This window comes from Aplysia californica, unplaced genomic scaffold (genome assembly GCF_000002075.1).
Source record: "Aplysia californica isolate F4 #8 unplaced genomic scaffold, AplCal3.0 scaffold00266, whole genome shotgun sequence".
NCBI lineage: Eukaryota > Metazoa > Mollusca > Gastropoda > Aplysiida > Aplysiidae > Aplysia > Aplysia californica.
Window position 1 is genome coordinate 919,325 of NW_004797536.1, and position 21,246 is coordinate 940,570.

A 21,246-nucleotide genomic window follows, 5' to 3' on the forward strand; every position below is an offset into this window, starting at 1 on the left:
TTGAGTCTTATACTTTATATATAGTTCTAAATAGTACAATTAACATGTCCCTTCCAATGTTGACATTAACAGCTTCATAAATGGACAGGAACTTGATTTGACACAAAACAAAAGACCCTAAAGTTCGATCTTTGACAAAACTTTGCCTTAGCCTATGTTGTCTTCGCAATGGAACCCCTTCACAATATTCAGTTACTTCCGGCGGAACGAAAGATTGGGTTAGCTGGCCTTCAACAATAATGAGTTCATCGAAACCTCACCTAGGCCTACTGACATAGAGGCAAAGTTTTGTCAAAGATCGAACTTTAGGATCTTTGGGTCTTTGGTTTTGTTTTGAATCAAGTCAGGCTGAGGGTGATTATGATTTCAGTTTGATTCACATCAACGCTCACACTATTTGCAGCCTGTTTATTTTTTGGCAGGCGCTAGAAGCTAATCAGTCTAATCTAGATCTAGATCTATTCTAGATCTAGATCTAGAATATAGAATCTAGATCTAGAATCTATATCTAGATATAGATCTAGATTCTAGATCTAGATTAGATGTCTAGATGTAGATCTAGATCTAGATATAGATATAGATTTAGATCTAGATCTCGAGTCTATTACTAATAATTACTCAACTGCACTGCTGTAATCCCAAGAATAGTTCAATAGTTCATGGAAAAGTACATTCATTCATCAGGGAAGGACTTCGGAAATGATAACATCTGATGCCAAATGTTCCCCAGAAATAAATGGAGAATTACAATGTCTAAGGCTAGATCTAGACTAGATCTAGTTTCAATAAAATGAGCCCAATCCTGAAAAATAGAAACATCTCAATGAACACCGAAATGAAAATTCTGAAATGCTATGTTCGGTCAACCCTTTTATATCGCTGTGAATAATGGACAATCACTAAAGACAGTGAAAATAAAATAGAAGAAATGTGGTTTCTTAGGAGACTGCTAAGAGTATCGTGGAAGGAAAAGAAATCAAATGAGGTAGTGCTTGATGAATCCCATGTGGGTCGCTCAATGTTAAAAACAATCAGGAAACGACAAAAATGCAGTTTTTGGGACACATAAATAGACATATTAGGGTCTTGAACACCTGGCTCTCACTAGCAAAATTGAAGGCAAGCGAGGCAGGGGAAGGCCCAGAACAACATTCTTGGGTAACCTAGACAAATGGGTAACGGGGAAGGATCGGGAAACGTTGCTTTTTTTTAGAGCATCCGAGCAAAGGAATGAATGGAGAACCATGATCGCCGATGTCTGTCGTAGATCTGGCACTGGATGAATGAATAGAATAGATCTATATCATCTAGTTTGTAGATCTACAGCTGAAAGTTACAGAGATTATACTTTTTGGTTGTTTGTTTTTTCTGACTGATGTGTAGTTTTCTTTCCAAATACACAACACATAATTACTGACTGATATTCTATTTTCAATTGTTCTGTACTTAAAACATGAACATTTTTGTTGAAAAAGTGCAAAACATGTCGCGAATGGTGTTACGGTAACTTGCATAATTTTGCAATTTTTTAGCCTAATTTGGCCATCTAAATTTGCTTATAATCCTGCAGGGACAGACATGGGGGGTGGGGGAATTTCAATTACGCGATGGGCATTGGATCGGCAGATAGGGTCTGGTGAAAATGTTAAAATGACGGAGAATTGGAAGCACCGAACGTTAGAGAGCGTAGACAGGTATAGGGTAGTACTGTGTGATTTTGAAGAAACAAAAAATCATCGAAGCTTCGAAGGGTGAGCTGACTATTCATGACATTCGAATACCTCCGTCGAATGGTTTTTTTCTTATATATTATGATAAGCATAAACCCAGACTTAAGTGCCGCTACTCTAAATTCGCTAGCTATACACAGCGCCGTCGAATGCTTTTTTCTTTTAAATGATAAGCCCAGATATAACTTCCGCTATTCACAGCGCCGTTGAATGATTTTTCTATATAAGCTAAGCCCAGATCTAACTTCCGCAATTCGAAGCGCCGTCGAAATGTATTTTCTTACATGTGATAAGTCCAGCCAGATCTGACTTGCGCTGTTCAATGCCAGTCACTGAGCGCACGTATATATGTTGTTGTCGCAGACACACTGCAACGTGTTGACATCACGTCACCGTTCATAGCGCTTCGAATTTCAAGTAGGGTTAGGGGAGCTCATTGCGACAGCTAACTTCATGAAAAAAACATTGGCTGCACTTCAAGAGGCATGTGCCCTTGCTTGAGCCGTCCATAGAGTGACGAGTGAATATTGAATAGTAAAAGATATTCTCTGAAGGATTGTCTTATAACTCTTGTAGGCTCCTCTTATCACTCTGTCTAGTAACCATGAAATAAAGAGTATTTCTGTATATTTATCTTAATGATTTTATTAGGTATAAAGTGCTACAATTTTTCTACGTTTGAGTTTGAGAAAAATGAGGCGAAAATTCATTTCTATATCTGCTTTTTTTTAAAAATCACACGGCATTTGAATGGCTCTACCACGCTTCGTATAGCTGTGAATAGTGCAAAATTCATGAATGTCCAATAGTAAAGTCGAATGGGCACCGCTCTAGTATACGGTCTCTAACGTTAGAGAACGTAGACACTTCCCATAAAATAGTGTTCTTCATTGTGACAAAAGACAAAAGAAGTTTCCAACCTACTGTCTCACTGTCTGATCTGAAAAGAAAACTGTGGAGTAAAAAAAGATTTTTTGTATATTAAGCATTTTTTTTTTTCATTTTTAGCGAAGTGCTTGATAATGCTCAAATTTTATGTATGTTAAAAAATAGGTCAAACAAGATGGCTGTTACTATAAATATCGGCCAATGGCGTACTCCTAACGTTCTCTAACTATCTGCTTGGTTTTTTTTTACTCCTTTCTCAAAATAATTTTCACAATATAGGAAGAACCTCTACCCAACTAGAATCTCTCTCTCTCTCTCTCTCTCTCTCTCTCTCTCTCTCTCTCAAAATATTTGTGCTTCCTAGGCTTCCGCTTGTTTCTATTTTTAGTTTTTTTTAAAGTTCCAGAAAACACCCTTCCCTCATCGCTGTATAATTTTTGCCTTGAAGAAGAAAAATCGGTAGGCCTGCCTCACCTGTCATTAAGGTTGGCCTACTTTCTTATACACGCCTTTTTTCTTGCTTCAAAATATTCATCAGTTAGACTCGTTCCAGGCCAAGCCAAAATACCAGCTTCATAAGCAGAATCACCATTAACAGAGTAACTGTCTTTCACATTTCAGTTCAATCTTGTTTGATTTTATCATTTTCATCATGCGTCGAAATCCTAGACCGGTCAGAAACAAACTAGCAGAAATTTAAACTTAGACTAGACTACTGAACTGTGCAATGTTAGGAGCTAAGTGTGTGAGAAAGGAAGAGTGTGTGCATGTATGTGTATACATGTGAGTGGGGCACAATAAGCTGAATAAGAACCTAGTTAATACTGTTGAAGATATCTGTCCCCTGTCGAAGTTGCCCACGTCCGTTGTCACAAGCCCTGTCGAAGTTGCCGATGTGGGGGTCGAATTTGCACCAACCTCTGTCGCAATTGCCCCAAGCGAGCGTATGCCACAAAATTGCGATTGGTTGAAAATTCGGAATGCAAATAGAGTAAAGAACATGATAATAATTGAGAAGTAGAATGGCTGCTTTGCAACACTAGGAGACCAGGATTCAAGATGGTCTGCGTTCTTTCATGAAGGCGGGAGCAGTATCGGTTACTTTTACAGCTCCACATGAACCTGTTGAAGTTGCCCAAACCTGTACCCTATAGAGTGGCATTCCGACGCTGGCAGACCGGTTGCATTATAAGTTATAATTATATTATAAATCACTGCTGTTGTTGTGATGTGGAAGGGGTCTTGTATAAAACTTACTAACTCTTAAATTTTAGCTTTTTAATTTAATAGCTTTTATTGGCTACTCTATTTTTTCTTTGACTTTGGTTAGTAGTTGAATATGAGAATAACGCTAACAAGTTAAATCATTTTTCTTGATTGGTTACATATTGTTGCTGTCACAAGCAATCCATTTACACCCAATTTTTGAGAGTTTTTTAAGATGATTTTTGCACCCTCCAAAAGCTCTATTCCCAGGTCAGATGCGCCTTTCAATGTCACCAAAATGTAGTTTAGTTTTTTTTAATGCTGGCTGTGGTCAAAACCGAGGCTATCAATTTTCTTGCTTTTCATTATTTTCGATGACTCCTGATAAGGACAACACCCAAGCACCCGATTTATATAATATATAATTGTAGCCTTTTTCTTGTTCATCTCTATACGTTTACACAAATGTATCAAATTGGCTTTATATTTATCGCAAATCAATAGTTTAAAAAATATTTTCCCCATAATTGTGTCATGTTTTGCCTTCAGGTTTGAATTTTACTTGAAAATAACTGATTCACTACAGTTTTTTTTAGCCATGTGATCTGCAGCAAAAGTTATTGCAGCCTGACCCTCAGAGCAGTGCATCTGTGTGCAGGAGTGAAAGTAAAAATTTACCCAACAATGACTAGTTGTTTGTTTTTTTGGTCTCTTGTGTAAAATTAAAAAATGTACCCATTTACGGATTTGAGTGGATTGGTTGCGATACCAATGATAAAATGTGTTTTTTAGGGGAGGGGAGGCTTAAGATCTTTCTGTGAGTTCTTTTTTTTTTTTTTTTTTCATTTTTCTTTGGTGTATTCTTTTGCTAGGATGGAAAGTCAAGAAACGGACACAGATTCCTTGGTGCAAATGGATGCGGTGGAAGACGCAGACGAGAATGAACTCCTTGGTGGAGTTGGGGAGGAGGAACAACAAGAGGAGGGTGGGTCAAACGATGTGGATGAGACGGCAGAGGACCTCATGACAGACATGAAACTGGAGGACGAGATTGATGAAGCCAGGAACATAGAACCGGGTAAGTAATAATACATAATTTTCATGTGAAACATGCTGACAAAATTGTTTACTTCTCGGATTCGAGCTCTTTGGAAATAGATACATCACACTTATAGGTGATTTTTTTACAATTTATTATGAAATTGTAAAAGGCATGTCATACTTAAGGAGTATTATACATGTATATATGGCATCTATAGAAAATCTACAAATTTGACCCTTGTGTCGATTTTTGGCCAATATCTCCAGTTGTGGATTGTGAGAAGTAACTCATTTTGTTCGCATGCCTCATATACTGATAATCAAAAGAAAGGTACCACTTTTGATTGCATAAAATATCTGGATTTTGAGTCTCTACACTTTTTCTTTCACAATACCAAGTGGTCTAAAATGTAGGCTATGTTGTTATGAAAATGACATTTTTGTGCTTCAATTAATATTCACAGCGCCAGCATCAAAAATAGAAAATTGGCTTTTTTTTCCGACTGCGTGGCATTTCTTCAATTCGTTATTTTTAAATATTAAGTTTAATTCTTTGATTATTAAAAAACTCAGTAGCATTTGATCCTTGTCTCCCACGAAAGGTGGTAGGTTTAACTTAACTTCAGAGAAATTGAGCCACTGGCATGCCCCACGCATTTCTGCTGTTGCCAAGACATTCAACATCAACAGAAAACTGACTTTGGCTGTCCTGGCAACAACAAAAACAGGCAGAGCATGCTGATGGCTTGATTTCTCTTCATTTTAAAAATATTTGTTTGGGGGGTAAGTGTTTTACGGCGCTCGCAACTGCAGAAGGTCTCATGAGCGTGCGGGATACACCAAACATTTTCTTTTGGTAGGAAATTTAGAATTTTGCGTGGTTGGAGGCTGAAGCCTGCTATTATCGATTTTGGACCACCAAGGGATCTGTGCTATTATCGATTTTGGACCACCAAGGGATCTGTAAGGTGCGCAACTTGCACACAGGACCTCAGAGATTTTTCACCCTTGTCCGAGAAAGCTAGGTGATCTTTCCTACCCGAAGATCAGGATGCGGTTGAAAGACAGCGGTAAAAAGGAGCCGAAGAGTAGCTGTAGAAAGGCTGTTGAAAGAGTCAGGAGCCCAGAGAAGGTGAGGGGGTCGGGGCAGAAAGAGGAGACGAAGGCAGATGGCAGAACATTGCTAGAGAGCAGGATAAGAGGTGAAAGGAGACAATTTTTTATCTCAAAATATGTCGGTCGCTACCCGGATTCGAACCCGGGACCTTTGAATAAGAGGCCAACACCTTAACCTGTAGGCCACGAGAGACCCCTCGATTTCTCTGTAGTGAAGACTGCTAATTAATTATTAAAATACAAGCCATGACGTACAGTGTAGAATAGTATTTTAATTACCAATCAACTCATTGTGGATGTCGTGGAACGGTGCTCTCTTCTATTCCTTGTAACAAATAAAATATGTCAGTGTGGATCATGGATATATATATATAGAGAGAGAGAGAGTGCAGTCAGACATATTGGATCAGCCAGTTTAGATCATGGATGTATGAGAGAGTAGTCGGGTGTGTTGGATCAGTCAATGTGTGACTTGATATGGATATTTGAGTGAGAGTTTAGTAGGGTCCTGTCCTGTGAAACACGCACGAGGTGGTGGAATCAGGCACTCGTCAATTTTTTGGGCATGCGGATTTATGATATCATCTTAAAGCTTGTTCATTTGTGTTGCTTCTAATGAAAAAGTACCCGTCTATCTTGAATAGAAGTCAAGATATTTGCGATTGAAGGAGGTAGGGGTTGCCTGGTGTCAGAGATTAAATTAGAGAGAAAATGGCCGCCAAAGTGTGGTGACTTCCAAAGCTGAAGAGTCCTTAGAAACTGAAAATTTCCATTTTTTTGTGTGTGTCTCTAGATTCTAGATCTAATCAAGATTTTTCAATAAAATCTAGGCAGATCAATAAAAATTGCCGAACCAGCGTGAAAATGTCAGTTTCTTCGATTTTAAAAATTATTTTGGTGAGAACCTGATTTCACCACGATATTCACATAATATATGATGTTGCCCAGATTTCAAGTGGACTTACTTCATCGAGGTCTACCCCTGGAGTGCGGAGGACATGACAGAGAACTTTGTGAAGGTCATCAAACTGTCGCACTTCACGCGAGTGGTCATGAAGAAGAAAAAAGTCCCCACTGAATCGCCAGATTTGCAGACTCGCCAGAGAAAGGGGTGAGTACCTTCATTTGCTTTTGCGGTTCTTGTGGCATAGTGTAAAAGTTTTTGCTGCTGACCTTGAGGCTGTGACCTTTGGCTGAATGATGATGTATGTCACGACATGGTGGAATCAGATGCTCGTCAATTTTTGGGCAAATGGGGTTATCGGTATCATCTTAAAGCCTATTCATTTGCCTTCATTTTGATGAAAAAAAATCCATCTATGTTTGATAGAAGTGGAAATATTTGCTATTAAAGAAGGTCAGGGTCGCCTAGTTTCAGAGGTAAAATTAGCAAGAAAATGGCCTCCAAAGTTTGGTAACTTCCATTGCCTGTGAGTCATTGGAAACTGAAAATTTACATTTTTTGTGCCTTTAACCAATATTTATCAGTAAAATCCACACAAAAATGTGTTTTGAATGGACGTAAAAGGTGTTGAGCCAAAAAAAAAGAAAATTGGAAAAAAATTGCCCACCGGCCAAACAAAAATGCCTTTGATTTGATTATTTTGACAAGCGCCTGATTTCACCACGATGCCTCACGTATGTCTAATTATGCATGTATAAATTATGCTTTGTTTGGTTAATGAAGTCTGGGGGTCAGAATGATGTCCTGTTTGTGCTAGGAAATACAGAACATGCTGATTTATGGGATAAAATTCTTAGCTGAATATATATCATGTCAATGTTTGGAGATGTGGGGAAAGAGAAACTTGGCAGAAAGGAATGAAGTGGACTGTATTTTAAGGCGTTTTACACATCAGACTGGTGTGAGAGGACATGACCATACAGTCATGGTTCTTTCACACCAAGTCAGTCTAAATCGTTGCCTAGCAACTAGACTATACCCCCCCGGGGCAGTGCCACCGACTCGTGTCTTTAGGCCATTCCCAAAGGGGGGACATTTCTCGTTTAAGCGCAGTAGAATTGTAAATGGGCTGATTCATGTCTCGCTTATAACTGTGCCTGATCTACAACAGGGAACTGCTGCTTTTTCTTTCCTAATCCTTACTATTGTCATTTTCCTCTTCTTCTTTTGTATGTTTGTCACTCTCTTGTGACCTGGTATTTTCGGGGTGCCTTGATAGTTGAAGGAGACCTTGTGCTGTTGAAGCTAGAGAGGTGAGCAGAGTAAGTCTGATTCCCTGTAAAGACTTCTCTGTTGACACCCACCCCTTGGCACTCATATGACCTTATGCAGTTGCGAGCGCAGCAAAACCCTCTACTATAATAAAAATAACAAGACTATGTAGTCATGAGTCCCTCACCTTCAGTTTCAGTTGTTGCCTAGCACCAGGACTGTAGTCGTTGATCTTGCACCCCAGCTAAGTTTTAATCGGTTTGTCTAGTAACAGAACTATAATAAAGTTAGGTTCCTTCACCCCCAGTTCAGTTTTAGTTGTTGCCTAGCAACAAAGATCTGTAAGTTTCTTGTTTTGGACGTGTGAACTTCCTGTGTGTGGGTGTGTAGTGTCGAGTGTTCTGTGTACGTCCCGCAGGTGTGTGCAGATCTTCCTGGCCGATCGTCAGACTGCTAAGACTGTGATGCGCAGCATGACCTGGAAGAGCATGGCTGCCAAGGAACTCACTGTGGAGGTCACCAGACGTGACCCTGACCTTGGTGTGACGGAGTCAGGTTTGTTTCCGATTTTGTGGACATTGCTGAAGATGGAAAAAAAATTTCCATTTGGCCCTAGGATCTACTCATCCATGTCCTGCCTTCATTCCTGCGTGCTCAAAGATACCCAAAAGCTGCCATGACTTGAAAGATGGGGGGGGGGGGGGTTGTTTGTTTGGGTTTTTTTTAACCAAAGTCCCATGTACCTGTGAGTGTTTGCTACTATATGATGAATTTGTATGGATCATCCAAATGATTGATGTATATTCAGAGTTTATGATATGTGTCTTCAGCATCATACACAAACATTAGTGTGAGGACATTATGGGCATATTTCATCCACACTGTGGCCCGTGTTGTTCTGTACAATACTGTAGAAGTTCATTATTCTGAACCGAAGAAAGACCAAAAGCCCTTCCCTCGTGCATACATTTATTTTAAAATTCAGAAGACACATGAGTGCAAACTTTGAGAAGCCATACTTTGTTCACATATCCTGAATAAATCTCTCATTCCTCTGAAAATTAATGATATGTGTGACATATTCCATTTGCTCATTATTGTTCAATCCAGCACCGTGCGCTGTCATTTTACTTCTTTTCATGTACTTTTATTTTCAGCTTATCTGGAGGTGAATTCGTACTCTCTTTGCAAAATTCGATTCCGCGAAAAGGCTAAAGGTAAAATGTTTGTTCTGTTTGAAAAGTGTTCAGCCTATCGTTTGTTTTTATAGAACTATAGAAAGCCATTATGCTTTCTACACCGAACAACTAGGTGAGATGCTAGCATAAAATCTTCTCTTTGTGTTGAAAGAGCTTGTGCAAAATCAAGCTATATAGTTTGTTGGCAGCGAAGCATTACTTCTGCCATGGCAGTGAAATTTGTTAAAGAGAAGGGGTTTTTTCATTGTGGCTTGACTATGATATGATTCCTGTTTAATCCGTTTGACAAAATTGTCCCAAATTACCAGAAAATTGTTCTTTTTGTGAAAAATCTGTCCTAGGTATCTTTGATAGGAGTTGTGAAGCCTTGCAGTGTATTTCCATTGGGACTCATGTGGCAGTCATGTTTCCTTTGACCTTTCTGTTAGAGTGTCTTGTTATTGAGTTATGTCGCTGGTCAAACAGTCTTTTGACACAGTTGTGTATGGGTAGTTTACTTGTGGAGTTTATTTAGAGCACACAGCTCAAAGCTGTGAGCCAGCCAGAGAGTTCTTTACATTTTGTCCATTTCTCGTCGAAAGCTTACATGTGAAGGCAAATGTTAAAGCTGCAAAGACCATTGTTGCTTTGCAAGCTGCTACCATGTTGCTTTTGAATATCACTTTTTTTTTTTCCCTCTTAAGAAACACCAGAAAGACTGCATGCTTTCTCTAAAGTGTCTACTTAAAAAGATACAGTGGTGTGAATCTTTTGTATCCAGCATTGAAATGTATGCAGGTGGTTGGGAAATGTGGGAGCTGTGTGGATTGTGCGTGTGTCTTGTGATTTTGCCAAATTGTCTCAGCGTGACCTGACATATTTCAGGAGAGTTGCGGGATCGCTCAGCTAAAGTCTCAAATCTACCCGGAGCTATCACTCTGGGGTTTCTGGAAGTGATTCTTAACCGGGCCTTCCCAGTGATTATGGGGCAAACTCGCAAAGTTTCTGAGACAAACCCGTCGCAGAAGCTTCAGGATATTGAAGGTTTTCATGGGTAAGCTGTAAACGCCTGCACAAGGGACAAGTGAAGATTTGCTGTACAAATCTTGATGGTCAGGTGAAAATTTTGTGCCTAATTATAAGAGTTCTTGAAATTGACAAGAACTCCAATGTAAAAGGTTTCTTTACAGCACTGTACCTCACATACATTATTTGAGCTTTATGGTTTTTGTACCCCCCCCACCCCTGCCCCTGCCTCTACCCCCTCCCCTTCCCAACACCCCTCATCTTCCCAACACCCCCCCCCCCCCCCCCACCCCCAGCCCCACCCTGACCCTGCCCACGTTCTGTGGCACTTCCCTACTTTCCCTTTATGGAAAGCAAAATTTGTTTTTATATTTGATAGGATTGCCAGGGAATGGGAAGAAAACATCTTCCCTCTAGCAGGTCCGCCTGTGAGTAAGGAGGACACTCTTTTGTGTCTGTTAGTGCAGACTCTTTTAGTTGACAAAAAGTTTCTGGTTTTAAAAAGTCGTAACCACGGAAAACCGTTACCGTATCATTTGTTGTGTATATGATGGGAAAGATTTCACTTTTTTGGAAGATTTTGAAATCACGTTTCAACAAGCTTGTAGGATAGAGCATGAAAATATATATATATATATACTGTCGAACCTCCCATGATGGCCACCACATATTATATATACAGTATAACACGGATGGCTCGGATTTGTCGGGACCGGCCTCGGTAGTTCGAGGGATATCTTACAAAGATAAAGAAGAAAAAAACGGGACCGCGGGCAAAGTTTGACGAATGCGTGATTTCGAGTCTTCTGTGTTCGACCTATCCGTGTTCTGCCTATCCGTGTTATACTTTATATCGTCGAACTTGTGTAAGACAGCCGCCCATTTTCAATTTCACAATGAAGCCACGCGTGCGCACACACACACACACACACACACACACATATAGACACACACAGTGTTCGGAAAACCTCAACTCTACCTTTCCCTGTAGGAGCCTGGACTTTGACTGTCTGACCCGCGGAAGTTGCCGAGCGTTTGTCCTGGCCCACAAAAAGGTGGTAATGAACGGGCAACAGCTTGGCTTTGAGGCCAATGACAAGGAGACCATGGGTGAGTGAGGAGTTTGTGACTGGATCTTGTGTTGTAGCCTCAGTACTAAGTTCCCCCTCGTCAAATTACTGCAGGCAGCTCAGAAATAAGCATCCTGTGTTTGAGGAAGTGACACTTGTTTTGTGAAAGTTTCTTAGCTTATCCAAGTTTTCTATTGTAATAAAAGGATTTGCATTTCTTTATTTTCCAATAAGAATGGACGTATTTTAAAAAAAAGGGGACTGAAAGAGAAAATCATTATGTTAAAGAAACTTGATAGAAATTCTCCAAGTTTTCTGTGAAACAAATTAATTCTGCCGTTGTTATTGGGTTTTTTAAAACTGTACCTAAATGAGATGAATAGTGTTTGAATGTTTTACTTTTACTGCATAAATTTTGTGCCCATCTTTTACTGCATCTGAATGTTAATGAATTGTGTGTCTATCTGTTGCAGTGGTTCCCCCGTTTACTCATGGTAAGTGTTTGTGTGTGTGTGTATGTGTGTGTGTGTGTGACAGTTTGTGTCAAGTAACATATATGACAGAAATACTCTGTGAAATGAAACTTAACATATATATGACAGATACATTTGTGGAGTGAAACTAAAATATATGACAGAAATATTCTTTGAAATGAAACTAGAATATTATAGAGTAGAGGCAATAGTCCGCGCTACCCTAAGCATAATATAAAGTCACTTTGCCGGTCCCCGGTGAGGGGGGAGGTAAACCTTCAATGACTGATGAGAAGCAAATTTCCTCTGCTGTCGTCGGCCCAGCGCTCTATGCCTGCTTTGTTTGCCTTTCTCAACAGTGGCATTTGTGTGGCAAAGTGAGGACGGGTGTGTGCGACAATCAGCGGGGATGCATGTTCCTGCTGGAGGTTGATACGTTTTATGGCGTCGGTGGCCTAGTGGTTAGGCTCTCGGACTTGCAAAGGTCGTGGGTTCGAATCCCGTCAGGGGCCCGACGTTGTGTCCTTGGGAAAGGCACTTTACACGAATTTTCCTCACTTCACCCAGGTGGGAATGGGTACCGGGCTATAGACGGCGAAAGATCTTGTCAGTTTGTTAGTGTTTCAGCGCTTAATCAGCTGCTTGCACTGTATGCTTCCCGGGAAGCTGAGAATGTTTCGGAGTGTTCTATGGTCTGCTGGGGTAATAATATAGTTAGTGTAAAGCGCATAGAGCCTGCTGTTGAGCGGGGATATGCGCAATACAAATGCTATTTATTATTATTATTTTATTTATTATGGAGGGGCTGTGCGCTGGGATAGGGCGGGTCTTGCAACATGTCCTAACAACTTTTGATTATGAATCTTATAGGCTAATGTATGATTTTCTAGTCACAAAGGAGGAAATATTCTTACAAATGTGAGGCAGCGTGGTGAAATCAGGCGCTCGTCAAAATAATGAAAGTGAAGAAACTGGCATTTTTCTGCAACTTTGGGAATTTTTATAGAATTTTTGTATTTTGGCTTTACACCTTTCATGCCCCTTAAAGAACACATTTCTGTGTGGATTTTACTGAAGAACGTTGATTAAAGGAATAACATATGTAATTTTTAAGTTTCCATGCTCTCTCAAGCTAAGGAAATAACAAAACTTTGGGACCATTTTCTCACTAATTTTGTCCTCTGAAACCAGGCCACCCCTACCTCCTTCAATCGCTGATATCTCAAATTGTATCCGTGATAAATGAATATTTTTGCATCAAAAGCAAGGCAAATAGACAGCCTTTAAGATGACACCAATAACTCCATATGCCCAAAAATTGACGAGCGCCTGATTCCACCACAACATGTCTCAAATTACACAAGAGTTAGTTACAAGAGACACTCAATTCTTATGTATAGCCAAAAGAGAAAGAAAACTAAAAAAACTGAAGCCAACACTGACAATGTAAAAAGTAATCTGTTAAAGAGTCTAGATAACTATAAAAATCATGAATTAAATTATATAAGAACAGCAAAGTAGACCTACATGTGGATCTAAGTGCACATGGATAAACAAAGATATTGTTTTCCCGCGATTTGTATGAAACAATTGGGATGGGGAGATTAGTCAATTCAGCAAAAGAGCTCAATGTCCATGGCATCCAGGTCTTCCTGAGTCTTGTCCTTCAGGTCCATCTGTTTGACAAAATTGGCGTGCCACCACTTGTCACAAAGCATGCTCTGGGTGTGCACTACTTGTCCTACGGTGGTGGCTCCACACCCAGCACAGTCGACTAACAATCGTCGGAGCTGTCATCATACACCGGCTCTTCTCCCGAGTCAGAGGACTCTTCCTCCTCTTTCTTCTTCTGCGAGGCCACAACCAAAGTATTCATCTTCTCCTGAATTCTCCTCTTCTTCTCCTCCTCTTCTATCTCCTTCTTTGCCTGCTCCCTTTGTTTTTTCTTCTATTTTTGGCGTTCCTTCTTGTCTTCAGCATGTGCTAGCTCTTCCATTTTTCTCTGCTCCCTTTGCTTCTTTCTCTCTCTCTTCCTTCAGTTGTTATTCTTCTTCCGCCTTCCTCTTCTTTGTGAGTATCATCTCTTTCTAGTCATTTCCAATGATGGATGGAGGCACAGGTGGCTGAGGTCTTTTAACAGCCTTCTTCTTTGAACATGACGGCAATGTGAGCATCTTGTCAATGGTCATCTGCCTGGAGGGGGTCTGAGGTTTCAGGGCTCTTGTTGATGGCTGGGGGAGCGGAGGAGCCAGTTGTTCAATAGTGTCCGTCAGACTGGACCACATGTAGTCTGGGTCGATCTTGAGGTACAGGTCCACCTTCTCCCAAAGCTTAAAGTTCACGGAGAATATTTCCTTGAGTAGATTGCGGCAAGCACGTGATGTCGTGGAAGGTTCAGAGGCGGAAGAGGTGGATGACAAGTGGAGGGTAGGGGCAGGGGAGCCTGTGAAGGTACAGCTGGGTTCAGCTTGTCACTTATAAGGACAACGTCAGGGTTGTAGGGAAACAGCCCTGACTTGGTGAATCCCATCATGGCTGTTTCCGGCCGAGCTGCTGGTCCAGAGGCTGTGTCAGGTGGCTGGTGTGGGCCTTGAGGCAATAGAATATTACCCAGTTCTCGCTGCAGAGGTCTGAGAGGCGAACCCCGCCTTACTGGACGCCATGGCGGCACTGCGCGCCTACCCCCATACATCCCCTCAGAGAGGCTGAGCGGCTCCGTGCTTTGCTTAGCACTGATGCTTCATGCACAACACCCTGCTGTGTGTGTAGTATAAATATACACATTTTCATAAAATGAATTGACAGCCTTACAACTGCAGGTCGATGCACTGTTAGAATATGTAATCTGCAAGCCGGGAAATAATTTAAGTCTGTGTGTGTGCGGTAAGCAACCACAGCGACCTACCAAGGATCTCATGCCTCAGGAAAGGATGCTGTTGGATGTTGATAAACGCAGGAACACTCTAGCACGTCTAAATTAGTTCATACCAAAGGGTTGGCGCGCTGACCCCCCTGTCGCACATCCCCGTCGCTACTGTATATTATGATTAGAATGGATATATATGTTTGCCAAAGATTTGTAGTGTAAATGGTTGTGATGTTGCAGTCTGTGGCAAGGTTTTTGTGGATGATTGGCGGATGGCGGATGCTCTAGTGTAATTTGCTCCTTCATTCCTATCAAATATCTATCTACCTTAGTCCATATCGCCCCGCCTTCTTTGATTTGTGTTTTACTCTGGGGGTAACACCTCTAATCTTCAGCACTTATGTGACCTGTTTGTGCTGCAAACGCCATAAAACTCTATAATCGTGGGTGGTTGGCGAGTGCTCTGGTGTGGTTTGCTTCTTTTTTCCTATGAACCATCTATCGTCCTTATCTCCCCTTCTTCTTTTTTATGTTTGTTACTCTCTTGTAACACCTCTAGTCTTCTGGCGCTCGTATGACCTTATGCAGCTGCGAGCATCGTAAAACCTCTACTAAAACTAAAGCTCTCTAATCAACCCTTAGAACTAACCAAGATTTATTTCTGGCCAGACGGGGGAACCAAGAGGAAACAAGAGCACGTGTCTGCGTCCAGTAATGCTGTCCAGCCAAGCAGTCCGTTCCCCAGTGCCAGGGGTCGTGGGGGTCACGGGATGGGAAGGGGCGGGAGGGGAGGAGCCACAGCCTTCTCCGGCCCCCGGATGAGAGGCTTGACCAAGGACGGCGGCGGCTCGGGTCAGCGGGCCAGGGGTCTGGGCCGGGCCATCATGCCACTCATGAGACCAGTCAGTGCCCCGTTTCCCGTAAGTGCCGGGCTCGTGGGGACAGGTTACCGTGTTGTTACCGTTAGTGTTATAGGTTATTGTTGTTACCGTTACAGATATGTTATGTCACTGTTGGTACTGTTACGGTTTTGTGTTACTGTAGTTACTGTTACAGTTATATGTTGCTGTTGGTACTGTTACAGTTATATGTTACTGTTGGTACTGTTACAGTTATCTGTTGGTACTGTTACAGTTATCTGTTGGTACTGTTACAGTTATCTGTTGGTACTGTTACAGTTATATGTTGCTGTTGGTACTGTTACAGTTATATGTTACTGTTGGTACTGTTACAGTTATATGTTACTGTTGGTACTGTTAGTTATATTTTACTATTGTTACCGTTACACTGATGGCACACATTACTTTGGTCACTGTTACAGTTATAATATGTTACTGTTATTACAGTTTTATGGTACTGTTGTTACCCTTACAGTTAAATATTACTGTCATTACCGTTACAGTTATATGGTACTTTTCTAACTGTTACAGTTGCATATTACTGTTGCTACCCTTACAATTATATATTACTGTTGTTCTATAACACTGATGGTGTGTGTTTCATGACTCGTATCACACAATACAGAGTGGGTGGTTGGCGGGTGCTCTGGTGTGGTTTGCTTCTTCTTTCCTATGAAACATCTATTGTCCTTATCTCCCCTTCTTCTTTTTTATGTTTGTTACCCTCTTTTAACACCTCTAATCTTCTGACGCTCATATGATCTTATGCAGTTGCGAGCGCCATTAAACCTCTGCTAAAACTAAAACTAATCTAAACACAATACAGAATAATACTTTTGGTTTCGCTCAACTATAGATTAATATTTTTGGTTTCAAACAATAAAAAAATGATGTTTCTGGTTTCATACAGTGAGGAGATTATGTCTTTGGTTTCACACAATTAAAGAATATTTTTGGTTTCACACACACAACTGAAAAAAATATTTCTGGTTTCAGCGCGTTGGTCCTGGCATGCCTGTTCCTATGACTGGCAGACAAAAGATGAATGAAAAGCTGCGGAGAAACAACAATTCTGGACTGAACTCTGTCCCGGGTGGGGGCGGAGTGATGTACCCTGTGCCGGGGGGCAGTATGGCCATCAGGTGATTTGAGGGTTTTTTTTTCTTATAGCTGCCTGCAGCTGCAGCATGTGAATTTACACCTCATTTTTATCCTTCTTTCTTCCCGGCAATGTAGACAAAAAAATCTTTTTGTTTTATCGACTGGTGGCGTGAGGTGGTAAAAAGTAATTTTGACTCTTTGTTTTCTGTTGTTTGGAAGGTTAGGGGAAGAGGCTCCTAGAATTTCAAACTTGCTCATTTCAAGGTATTTGCACTGAAACTTCCCACTATCACTAAGAAAGACAGACTTGTAAAAGAAAAACAGATTTTTTTTTGGGGGGGGTTGACTTCACTGTTTCTATGGAAACGGTGGCATCTTGAATTATAAACAAACAATATTGTACTGTGCTGTCTGTCTGTTGCAGGGGCTCTGGTCCCGGGGGGTCCGTGGGCGACTCCTTCAAACAGGAAATAGCCTCGCTACAGGACCAGCTGGAGCGCAGCACCAAGGTCATCGAGGCCAAGATTGCCTTGCTGCAGCAGTCGGGCGGATTCTACGATGCCGAGATGGCCGCATTTGGCCCAGGATTTGACTCGGGGTGAGTGCGTGCCATAGACTTGTATCAGAATATCCCAGATCGTGCACTTCATGGTGGCCCATTGACTTGAATTGTGATATCAGGTAAATTCAACAATAGGACTATAATATACCTCTCTTTGTTAAGTCAACAATGTGACCGTTATATAACCCTCTGTTTTAAGTCGGCAGTATGACTAATGTACCCCTCTGTTTTAAGTCAGCAATATGACTAATGTACCCCTCTGTTTTAAGTCAGCGATATGACTAATGTACCCCTCTGTTTTAAGTCAGCAATATGACTAATGTACCCCTCTGTTTTAAGTCTGCAATATGACTAATGTAACCCTCTGTTTTAAGTCGGCAATATGACAATGGGACTTTAATTTAGCCGTCAGTGTTGAGTTACTAATGTGACTAATGTAACCATCTGTGCTAAGTAAAAAATGTGACTCTAATGTAAGCCTCTGTGCTAAGTCAAAAATTAGCCCTCGGTGTTGAGTCAATAATTTGACCGTGATGTAGCCCTCTGTGTTAAGTCGACAAAGTGCATTGAGCACTGTCTTCTTAGTGGAAATGTGCTTTATAAGTATAAATGGAATGCATTAATTTTTAATTTCTAATTTTTGTTTATTTTCCCTTGCTGTCAGGCCGTGGGACGGTGGAGACTTTGGCTACGACAACGACTACGGCGTGGAGACGTTTGGGGAGGAGGATATGTACAGGCTGCCGGCTGCGCACGATTTCCCGGCGGAGCCACACGCCTTGATGCAGGCCGGTGTGCCCGGGAGGGGGGGCCTGGTGGGTGTCCAGGGGTACAGAGGGCTCCCCGGGAGGGGCCACAGGGGGAGGGGCATGCTGCAGATGAGGGGGAAGACGAGGAGTCGGCCGTCGCGGAGAGGCAGTATGTCTGCCGCCTGGTGACGAGAGCCTGATTGAGAGGCGATGTGCTTGGTGACAAAGCAGCGATTCATGATAGAGAGTCGATATGTCTGATGACAAATCAATGACCCCTAACAGAGTCGATATGTCTGGTGACTAGGCTATGACGGAGAGGCAGTATGTGTGCTGCCTGGCGACTAGACTGACGGAAAAGCAATTTCTGGTGACAAGACTTGACGGAGAGGCGATACGTCTGACTGGACTAATGGAGATGCGATATGTCTGGTGACAAAACAGTGACTCGTGATAAGAGAGTCGATATGTTTGGTGATTAGGTTGTGACGGAGAATAAATATGTGTGCTTCCTGGCGACTAGACTGACGGAAAGGCGATAGTCTGGTGACTAGACGGACGGAAATGCGATATCTGGTGACTGGGCTATGACGGAGAGGTGGTGTGTTTGGTGACTAGACTGATGGAGAGATGATATGTTTGGTGACAAGATTGACGGAGAGAGGATATGTTTGGTGACTAGATTGACGGAGAGAGGATATGTTTGGTAACTAGATTGACAGGGAGGTGATATGTTTGGTGACTGGGCTGTGACGGAGAGGCGATATGTCTGGTGACAAAACAGTGACTCATGATAGAGAGTCGATATGTCTGGTGACTAGACTGATGGAGAGGGGATATGTCTGGTGACTTGACTCTGACGTAGAGGCGATATGCCTGGAAACTGATGGAGAGGTGATATGTCTGGTGACTAGACTGTGACAGAGAGGCGATATATGTCTGTGGTATGGTGACCAGACTGGCTTGTTTCTGATCATGTGGTGGATAAAGTAAATTGTTCGCAAGTGCAAAAATTTGTGTTCAAACGTGTTGGTTTTTGGAGATGTATTTTGTAATTTATGAGTCAAAATGGTATTTTTTAAAAAAATATTTTAAAACCCCTTTATTGCCTTTTGACTCACCATGGACGTCACTAAAGATGACAAAATTTTCCACTCCTGGTTGCCTATATGATGCCAACATGTACGTCACGTTATCGATAGCAAATTTGCTAGCATTAGTTTACTGCTAGGCTTGCAAATAATGGATAAACACAGGTCTAGTCTTGTTGGCGAACGTCTGCTCTCACGAAACAAACACCACAATGACTTTTAAAAGGGCAGAAAATTTCACCTTTTGACTTAGATTTGCAAGTTTTTCAAAATTATGAGTAAGATGGGAAGGAATACAGGGATTGTGGAAAGTGAAGAAAGTTGCACGATCGAAGACCTGGGGTCTGAAATATGTCACAAGTTGATAGATCTAGACCGTGAGTCCCCTAAAACTGAGACATGAGACTGCTGTCCTGGCTTACATGCAATGCTGAAAATGAATGCTAATAGTAGGAATGCACACACCATGGCGGCTGAGAGGTTAAGGATGTATTTTGTCATTTGTGAGCAAAAAATTTTTTTTAAGATGTATTTTGGCATTTGTGTGAATGTGGGTTTGAGTTTCTGGAAGATTCAGGCCTTGTGTTGCTTCCTGCAAACCCTGGCAAGAATTTGTATTTTTATCAGGGGCTACGGGGAAACCTTTCACATGCTGCACAAGTACCAATACCGACTAATCGCACATTTATATAAAGTACACTATCTACTGAGTAAATGGATTCATACTGATTTTATATTAAAAGCTGAGATTTTTTTTTTAACATCGTAACTTATTTCCCCCCCCCCCCCCCCCCCCCCCAAGTACACAGTTCTGAGATACTAGTTTTAAATGTGTGAGAATGTATGTGTAGGTCTGAGAGTTATGTGCGTTGGGGGGGGGGGGGGGGGGGGATGTGTATGGGTTGTTAAATGGTCTTACAATGTACATATTTTCTGTCTTTTCATTTGTCAATTGTGTTGAGTGATAATTCTGCTGTGTGCAGCGCTTAGTCAGAGCGTTATCTCTCCTTCCTATTTGTATTTGTTACTCTCTTGTAACACCACTAATCTTCAACATAATATATATAACCTAATTGTGTTGCGCAGTTGCAGGTGCAGTAAAACCTTTACTAAAAAGAAAAGACAGGTCCTACAGTTGAGTGGCCAGTGAATATGAATATATATGAGTGTGTCCTCTGATGTGTGCACACCTGGGTGGTTCACACATGTGTTCTTCTTTCATATACTATGATTGACTGAATGTAAATATTTATTCATAATGTATTTTGTAATGAACTTTAAAAAAAAAAAAAGAATAAATGAAAGAGCTAACGAATTGCAGTTTTCCCCGTGTTTATAGGCTACTTTTCCAATACAACAAGGTCGTGTGTGTGTATGTATGGTTATCAGAATCATTACAGTCGAGACATTTGTTTTTTAAGGGTAGGGATACTTGAGATATTGACCATACACCCTGTGCCCAGTCTTATTTGACCTGCTGCTGCCTCTAAACAAGTCCAGCTATTAAATTCAGGTGGTTTCTTCATTTAATTGATATCAGCATGGATACTTATAGATTTTGAAGGGGTACAGATTGCGTTAGCTGGCGAGTCTTATCTCCTTCTCTCTCTCAGGCTGGTTTGTACATTTTGTCAGTAGCTATCATCACTGACTTGTGTACATATTGTGTCAGTAGCTATCATCATCACTGTTAATATACCGCCTTGATATCAAAGACACTGAAAGTTTGGTCCATGTAGGTCTAAAATCCCTTTCTTGGCGGTCATTCTCGTGCATGAATTCGTTTTTACTCGTTGTAATTTATTGCAAGTTTGTCCTGATTTCGATAAGTCCACTGGACTGACGAGATGTTAGTACAAGGGCTGTTCCGAAATTAAAGTGAAAATGTCATGACTTACAGTGTTTTAGTTTAATCACAAAGGGATTTCAGCACAAAGTGCTGACATTACTCATTACTGACACTGTTTATCTTCTTCTTAATGAAATTCCAGTGAAGATCATTTCACAATGTTTTCTAGGATCTTTTGACCCATAGTGAAAACACTTCACGTTCCCCCGACTCCACAGAGTGTTA

General features: G+C 41.3%; 1 protein-coding gene across 1 annotated transcript; it reads left to right on the forward strand.

The window, feature by feature from the left end:
- Window positions 1-182: 182 nt before the first annotated feature.
- On the forward strand, window positions 183-20,487 carry LOC101853626. The gene is made up of 12 exons (XM_005100970.3): window positions 183-354; window positions 4,697-4,902; window positions 6,930-7,092; window positions 8,576-8,712; window positions 9,315-9,374; window positions 10,221-10,389; window positions 11,353-11,471; window positions 11,905-11,925; window positions 15,440-15,690; window positions 16,666-16,811; window positions 17,195-17,368; window positions 17,997-20,487. The coding sequence occupies exons 2-12, from the start codon at window positions 4,698-4,700 to the stop codon at window positions 18,268-18,270; spliced, it is 1,719 nt and encodes a 572-aa protein (XP_005101027.1). The 5' UTR covers window positions 183-354; window position 4,697; the 3' UTR covers window positions 18,271-20,487.
- The last annotated feature ends 759 nt before the right edge of the window (window positions 20,488-21,246 follow it).